This window comes from Myxocyprinus asiaticus, chromosome 20 (genome assembly GCF_019703515.2).
Source record: "Myxocyprinus asiaticus isolate MX2 ecotype Aquarium Trade chromosome 20, UBuf_Myxa_2, whole genome shotgun sequence".
Taxonomy (NCBI): Eukaryota; Metazoa; Chordata; class Actinopteri; order Cypriniformes; family Catostomidae; genus Myxocyprinus; species Myxocyprinus asiaticus.
The window spans coordinates 1,968,819-1,977,792 of record NC_059363.1 but is presented as its reverse complement, the minus strand read 5'-3'; the positions used below and the strand labels follow the sequence as shown (position 1 = coordinate 1,977,792).

The 8,974-nt window shown below is 40.0% G+C and overlaps 1 protein-coding gene across 1 annotated transcript; it reads left to right on the top strand.

Moving 5' to 3' along the window:
* Nucleotides 1-646: 646 nt before the first annotated feature.
* Nucleotides 647-5,298, top strand: LOC127410733 (psychosine receptor-like). Its single transcript, XM_051645940.1, has 2 exons — nt 647-789; nt 2,707-5,298. The coding sequence occupies exon 2, from the start codon at nt 2,717-2,719 to the stop codon at nt 3,710-3,712; it is 996 nt and encodes a 331-aa protein (XP_051501900.1). The 5' UTR covers nt 647-789; nt 2,707-2,716; the 3' UTR covers nt 3,713-5,298.
* Nucleotides 5,299-8,974: the final 3,676 nt, after the last annotated feature.

The window sequence follows — 8,974 nt, the reverse complement described above, 5'->3', positions numbered from 1 at the left end:
AGGTGTTTAAACATTTGACTGGCTGTGTGTATTTGCTTACACAGCTGTAATAAGAGTTCCCAAAGATGAATTAATGATCTTATCTGTTGTGCTGTAACAAGCATGCAAATATGTTATCTTAGCATCGACTGTGGTTTTTGAGTGATGCAAAACATGAGTCAAAAATGCTACTGTGAATCACTTTATATAAAGAGTAAATGAAAGGGATAGTTCACCAAAAATATATATATATATATATATATATATAATAATAATAATAATTTTATCATTATCTCACCCTTATGTTGTTGCAAACCTGTATGACTTACATTCTTCAGTGCAACACAAAAGGAGATTGTGATGGCTTCTACCAAAAGGTTCCTCAATACTTTGTTCTTTACTTTACGAAGCCATACTGACAGATGTTGATTTGGCTAATGCAAGGGTGTAGATTTGTTTTGAACACTGGAGGGGTTGCAGCATGAAGCATTTACATATTTCCATTGTTCATGGTATAAATATTACACCACTGATTATTGGGGGGTTACAAGTTTTGTGTGTCTCTAACATTAAAGTGCACTCTACACACACAGATATCCTTAGAGCGGCATTGTGCCACTATGTGTGGTCTGTTTCACAAGTTATTCTTAAAACAGTTCAAGACAAAGGAAGTGATGTTTCTCTCTGTTGTTTCCTCTCATGTGGAGGAGTTAACCGTAATGAGCAGTTCCTTTATTTGCAGTCTTAAATTATTAAATCATAGTTTGGCATTTTGCATATAAACAGATTATTGAATCGTCTGCACTTATGGTGAGTTCAGATTTCCTTACATCCTCTTCATCTAATCTTTAGCACGTGGGCTTTTATGCAGTCAAATGTCGGCCTACATGTTTTTTTTGTTTTTTTTTTTCTGGCTGATTTCTTACCAATTTCAGAGCATAGCTTTTGAACAACTTCTCAGGTGATTTGATGTTGTTCTCACCACAGAAATTAATAAAGTTAATAAATCTGCTGAAAGTTCAACCAAAAATTACAATTCTGTCATCATTTACTTGCCATCTTGTCTGTTGTGTAAAACACAATAACAGTCAGAATATTGATGCTTCTCCATACAATGTGACCAGGTGCTCATCAAGCTTCAGAAATCACAATAAAGCACAGTTAAGATTGTTGTCAATTTGACTTGTGCGCTGCATTGACAGTTTTCTTAAAGGTGCACTCAGTAATGTTTTCCTTATTAAAATGTTTTACTCCTAAAGAAATACATGAGATGAGGACTCTAGTCATATCAGTATCCTTATAAAATCTGTTTTATTCTACATGGGGCAGGGGCACCCTCATGGGGGCTTCCATGTTAGAATCACATGACCAGCTGAATACTACTCGCTTAATCTCACTAACCGTCTTGTTATTGGACACTTTCACTCTTGGATTAAATTAATCAAGGCTGATTGTGAATAGTACATTTCTACAATGGCATCTTTAACTGAAAACTATTTTGAACTATGCTGCATCCACACCACTAGGTGTCACTAGTCCAAGATGACACAAACAAAAAGTTACGGAGTGCAACTTTGGCTGTGTCTCATTTGCAAGGCTGTGTCCTCCGGAGGTCGCATTTGTCGGCCGCGTACGTCATCGAGGCTGTTTCGTTTCAGAAAAGCGAGTAGGACACTTCGAATGCAGCCTTCAAATGCGACCTTCTCTCACGGGTATTCGGAGGATGCATGAGGTGTATCCTTCGTGGGCACTCACAACCCACAATTCTTTGCTTCAACGGAAATGTCTAAAAAAATGTGCCCGTAAATATGATGTTCAAACGCAAGTAATGTTAATTCCCAAGTTGAAGTACCTCAGTAGATGGGTGCAGAGAATATAATATGTATTATTATATTAATACATAATTAAAATAATGTATTAGACTAAAAGTACACCTGTAAAATCTATTTTCTTTTCTGTTTACATCATTATAACGCTCCTAAAATTACCTCATATATTCCCTTCCAAAGGGACTTTGTTACCTTCTCACTCAAATCGCTCTCACTTTTAAAGAGTGGTGTGCTGTCATAGCAACCGTTACGTTACATTTCTGTTTGTCCTACGAAGGCCGTCTCGTTTAAACGAGGCTTGTTTAAAGGAGGACGCTCGGTATACTGTAGCCTTCAAAGGATGCATCCTACCTAGTATGCAGCCTTCGAAACGAGACACAGCCTTTAAGCCACATTATAGCTTTGTGTGAGGAAAATTACACGTAAATTTGACATAAATTTAACCGCACACCCTTGGTTTGCATAAAACAACTGCAAAGCACCAAGTTTGAATGAGTGGAAATGTAAATGAGGTTTACGTGCAAACGTGTAAAGTAACAGTTGCAGTGAGTACAACTTAAATTGCGGCCTTTTCATCAAACAAAGCTATCGAATAACTTCAAATAACATTGAATATAGTGCACAAGTCAAATGGACTACTTCAATGCTGGATATTTTTCCATTTTGGAATTTGACAGCAATTGTTTACTTAGTTGAATGGGGGGGGGGGGGGGAGCAGTGTTCAGCATGCTAAACATCTTTTTTTGTGTTTCACAGTAAATAGAAAGTCACAGATTTGGATAATGATAAGTCTACTATTCCTTGTTCTCCTGTTATCAAATTTGAAAGGTAAAATTGGGTGAAGAATAGCATAAACGCTCTATAAACACTGATATTTATCCCCTCTTGTACAAACTAGCTGCCTCAAGATGAACGTAACTGTGGAATGGACGACTAACTCCAACATGAATGATTCCGCTGATTGCTATCCATCTGAACATCCAGAGAAGAAGTTTTTTATAGCCCTACACCTGGCAGTGATTCTGATCGGCACCCCATCCAACATTTTCTTCCTGTATGTGTCGTGCCAGCACATCCGTCAGAAGAATGAACTGGGCGTCTATTTGTTTAATTTGGCCCTCTCGGATCTCCTATTCATCATGTGTTTGCCCATGTGGATTCAGTTTACGCTTTACGATAAATGGCTTTACAGCAAGAACGTGTGCATTGCCTGTGTCTTCCTGCTTTTCACAAACTTCTACTCGAGTGCCATACTGTTGAGCTGCATCGCCGTGGATCGCTATTTCGCAGTGGTTCACCCACTCAAGTTTTGCGCCTTCAGGAAACGCCGGACGGCAGTCGCTATTAGCATTGCCACTTGGATTTTTATCATCATATTCAATGCAACCACTGTTATGTCAAGCAGGATTTACGATGTAGAAAATTTTATTTGCTTGGAGATATTTCCATTGCCCGAAACGCAACGCTGGGTTAATATTGCTCGGTTTGTTGTGGGTTTCTTCGTCCCTGCGGTGGTGGTGGGCTTCTGTTCCTGGCGAATCTATCTTGACGTGAGGAGAAATCAAGCTATTGGGTTGATGGAACGTCGCCGTGTGTTCAAACTTTTGGGAAGTCTTCTACTGACGCTCTACCTCTGTTTTGGCCCTGTGCATATCATGATGGTACTGAGAGTTTTTCTGGAGCAGTGTCCGTATCCAAACTGGCTCTTTATCAGCTATAAGCTCTGCGTCATGCTCTCGACGCTCAATTGTTTGGCCGATCCGCTCCTCTACTGCTTCACGAGCAGAACGGGTCAAGCTAGCGCCTCAAATGCATTACTCGTTCTCAGGAGAATGTGGAAGAAAGAAAATCAGGCAAAAATGGTAATGCAAAATGACCAAATCCTTGGGACTGCTGAATGTTAGGAGTTACAGACTTATACCACACAAAAGTGCTGACTTGACAAACCGAATTAATGCCATTAACGCCATTCGTAAACTGTAGTTTTATTTTTTACACAAGATTACAAAATTTAGGGCTAGACTGAAACTATGAAATGAAGGCTTGCAAAGTGGTGTTTGCGTAGTGGTTAATGGGTCAGTTCACCCAAATATTTAAATTTCGTCATCGTTTACTTGCCCTCATATTGTTCCCCGCATATGGTTTTCTTTCTTTTGTGAAAAACAAAAGGAGATATTGCAAGAATGTTCACATGCTCATGTTCAAACCTGGCACATCATATTCAGTTACGAGCCAAATAAAATTAACCAAAGTAAAAAAATTAAAAATAAATAAAAGATCCTAATACAAAATTAAGTGCGGGATGGATTCATCGATATTTTAATTGTTCACATGCACATATTCAAACCTGCCACATTGTGTTCAGAAATTAGATACTGTAAATAAAAAATTAGCCAAGTTTAAAAGAAATAATGCAATTAAAATAAGTTGAAAACACAATTTTCTTTAACTGGATGGAATTATAGTTTTTTAATTAATTTTATGGCTATGAGTAGGGATGCACCAATATGAACAATTTTTGGCCAGCCAATTTTAACCAAAAACTACAGACCAATATTTTGTCATTAGATCACTGTTTTGCTTAGGAATGATGCTTTAAAAATGTACAAAGAGATACAAAATCTATTTTGTTATAACAGTAAATAATTTCTACTGAACATGGATTGGATCTGTTAAACACACGACAGGCCAATGTTTTTTTAAGAGAGCCACAATGAAAGATAAAGACTATATTAAAAAGATAAGATACTGATGTGGTAAAAAGTGGTTATTCTGAACTTTAATATTTTTTCATATTATGCATATTCAACATGCTTTACTTTTTCAGATTTAATTTAGTTTGTTTGGGGGTTTCTTTATATTACACAAATAACAAAATGTTTATGAATTTTACACAATGCAACACGTTTACATAATTAATTATAAATAAACCATCAGTTTTTCTTATTTGAGTTTTCATACTTATGACAGATACTGTTTTAATTTGGTCAATAACTGGCTGATATCTGTGCCTGATAAAACGGTGCCCAGATTTAGTGAATCCATAACTATGTAACTTACACTTGCAAAAAGCCTGAATATGTTGTTTTTAGAAATGGGAACATATGTCATCAAAGTTTCCTGTCTTTGTCAAAAAAGAGAAACTACCTTTAAAGTTTTATTTTCACCCTTGCTGTCTGAACATTTTACACAAAATATTATATCTTTTAAAAGAGCAAATCTGTATTATGTGTTGTACCTGTTATACAAAAAAAAAAAAAAAAAAAGAAATTGCCTATTTTTTTTATTTCATTTATTTTTTTATTTATGCATGCCAATTACATAACAAAATTCCGGCAAAATGAATTTTGTAATTTTTAACTAAATTAAATTCATAGAACTTACAGTATATAGTTTTTTATTTTATTTTATTTAGTGAAAGATTACTCAATTCAATTTTATTGAAGTTTTTATATTGAAATTATTATTATTATTATTATTATTATTATTATTATTATTATTATTATTATTATTATTATTATTATTTGTTTTGAGTGTATTTAGTTATGTACAACTTTACAACTTTGCCTTGACCCTGGTCAAATTTTCATGTATTTTTATTTTTATGTAAATATAACATGTTTGAAAAACAAAATACATCTATATAAAATATACATTTATATCTTTAATAGCTGAGAAGAGTTTGTGCTGTTCTAAGTGATCATAGTGACAAAAACAGAAGCATGTGTCTTTTGTGAATTCAGGAAGCACCAAACCACAGTCTTAAATTATGGGCCTATGAGATTAAAAGGAAATAAATCTAAAAATGTAATTTCTTTTGTAAAGATAAAGCTCAGTTCTGTAAAATAAACTGTATCTTGAATTACGTTAGTGGTAAACAGTTTTTATTGATTTAATTATAAATCTAACACAAATAAAAAATAAATAAATAAATAGAAAAATAGAAAAGTAGAAAGTAGTGGTGACTAATATCAGTTACTTCAGTTTCATTGTAGTAACAAGAAACTTTAATTTGTCATTTACATTTGAAATTAACAACTACAATTTAAATATGTTGAAGCATGTAACTGGTTTGACAGTTGTAAAGGTCACAATTTCAACATTTATACGCAATAATACACAACATTTGCTCACTTGTCCTGGAAACCCAAGATAGTGTGGAAACATCCAAACACATCCTCTACCATTCCCAACAGCAAAAACCTGCTGGGAAACATGATTTAGAGATGGATGATATGGCCTTCCAGCTGATGTGGGCTGTAAACACGTCTGTGTGCACGAGCAGGGCATTTGTTGATGGATTTCAATTAAATTTCTAGTTCGTCAAGGATCAAACACTTCATCTGCCTGCTTCATAACATACTGTATAACATATGTAAAAATCATGTTTAGTGTATCAGGATGAGAATGGTATAAACAAAGACTGGGCAAGACTACATCAACACTAGCATTAGAAAATGAAGGTGCAAGTTGAGATGCAAAAAAATAGAGCGAAGTGCAACTAGATGCTCACGCTAGAAAGCAAGTTTGTTTATAGTTTGTTTAGCCTTGAAAGTGTGAAATTGTGTGACTCGTGTTCTACAGGTCGAGAAAGTGTTGACATGGAAAAGAGCTTAAAATAAAATGATAGTGGAATCGTCCTGGTTACTTTCGTAACCTCCGTTCCCTGATGGCGGGAACGAGATGTTGTGTCGATGTAGTGACACTAGGGGTCACTCTTGGGAGCCCCAAACACCTCTGCTTTTTGAAAAAAGGCCAATGGGAATTGGCAAGAGGAATTTGCATGCCACTCCCCCGGGCCTACGGGTATAAAAGGAGCTGGTATGCAACCACTCATTCAGGTTTTGTGCTGAGGAGCCATTTCAGTGGGTAGTTCAGTGTCGTGGCAAGAGGGACACAACATCTCATTCCCTCCATCAGGGAATGGAGGTTACGAAAGTAACCAGGACATTCCCTATCTGTCACTTACTCGACATTGTGTCGATGTAGTGACACTAGGGGTCCCTGTACAAAACGCCACAATTAGCTGAACTGTGTTACGTGGACTGGCAGTGCGAGATGGGCAGACCACTGTGTGCCTCGTAGCCAGTGCACCATGCCATCACGTAACCTCACCCAACGCTTTTATGAGCGTCAAATGGTCCTTCGGGAACAAGTCGACTGCCCAAAAAACAGGGACAGGCTAGCCCAGCCATGGCCTCTTTTCCTATTTTTTCTCCCCAAAAAGAGTGGAATTTGTTAACTGACGGGGGGGTGTCACTCCCAAGGGGAAGACACCACGGAGACCACACCCCGCCCAGAGAAGGGGGGGGGGGCATTTTGAGTGGAAATACATCACATGGTCTTACCGAGTCTTATCGGAAGTATGTCATGTGGAGAAGTCACATGGTAGGTCCTACCCGAGGGGGGAGGAGTTTCTACAAACATGGTGACCGGGGGCAGAGGGGCCTCTGCCCAAGGAAGACGCAGTTTACCGACAGGGAAATGATTTAGCGGAAGATATCACATGGGGTCACCTACGGGGAACCACCACATGTGGAGCACCTACCTCAGTACAGGGCCTAATTAGCACACATACTGGGCCGGCAGCGAGTTTCTCCGCAAACTTGTCTGCCACAGGGCTAAGGAGTAAGGCTAACTTGTGTTCACAACGCTAACTTGTGAACACGACTGGGAGTCAAAAGCGCACGTCTTCACCTCATGGGAGGGGAAAGGCGCTATGCGCAAGCGGTACACCTGGCCAGCTGTCCCGGAACTTACCTGTTCGGACCTGACAACACACGGGACGAAACCGGCTCAACCCGGAGATTATAGAACCTCGCAAAGGTGTTGGGTGTTGCCCAACCCTGTGCTCTGCAGATGTCTGCCAAAGTGGCGCCACTGGTCATGGCCCAGGAGGCCATTACACTCCTAATAGAGTGGGCTCATAGCCACACAGGGGCGGCACGTCCTGGGCGTGATATGCCATCACGATGGTGTCAACGACCCAGTGGGTGATCCTCTGTTTGTAGACAGCATTTCTTTTCCGCTTTCCACCAAAGCAGATAAAGAGCTGCTCGGAGCTTCTAAAGCTCTGCGTGCGATCCAAATAGATGCGTAAAGCATGCTCCTCCTGGGGCAGTGCTTGCAGTTTCACCACCTGATCTTTAAATTGGGTCATGGGAACCTTGGGCACATAGCCCGGTCGGGGTCTCAGGATCATGTGAGAGTAACCTGGACTGAACTCCAGGCATGATTCGCTGACAGAGAATGCCTGCAGATCCCCTACTCTCTTGATGGAAGTGAGCACAGTCAGGAGGGCAGTCTTCAAAGAGAGTGCCTTAAGCTCAACTGACTCCAGAGGCTCAAAGGGAGCACCCTGTAGACCCCGAAGGACTACAGAGAGGTCCCACGAGGGCATGAGGTGCTGTCTGGAGGGATTCAACCTCCTAGCGTCTCTCAGGAACCTGATGATCAAGTCGTGCTTCCCCAAATACTTACCATACACTGCCTCGTGATGTGCCAAAATGGCGGCTACATACACCTTCAAGGTGGAGGGGGACAGCCGCCCCTCCAGCCTCTCCTGCAGGAAGGAAAGCACCGATCCGACACCGATCCGATCTCATACGAGAGCCCGACTGGGGCAAGCGAGCATGCTGAGGAATGGGAGGTCTGTGGGGGGTTACCCGGTGGAGGTGGTCACATTGAATCCCCAAATCGCCCCCATTGCTAACTGACACAGACTCATACCCGTAGATAGAAGGACCGAGGCGGGAGCTGCTGGCAAAGCAAGCCGTGACCGCAACGTTGCCATGGTCATGTTCTCGCAATGAGGACAAGACCCATCCACGAATGAAGTCTCCACGTGGGCAGCACCCAGACACGTAAGTCAGCGATTGCGGCCATCAGAAGAGGAGAGATAATGACTGCAACCAGGAATAACACACAAATGAAAGGCATCTTTAAAAAGATGTTCCGTGTGTGCCGCTCTTTTAGAATTTAAAATATACTCTTTTATTCGAATATACTCTTTTCTTTGTTCTGCCAAAGCGCCCAGGGGTGTTCTCTGCACTCCACAGATGCAGAGGGGGAGAAGCTGCTGAAATGCGCTGTAAATCCAGCAGTTTGAGGTGAACGGTAGAGAGATTTGAATTCAGTGCACTGAATGCAACTGCTCGGCTCCGAAG

Coding starts and splice junctions, on each gene's coding strand:
- LOC127410733 (XM_051645940.1), top strand. CDS start 2,717: ATGAACGTAACTGTGGAATGGACGACTAACTCCAACATGAATGATTCC.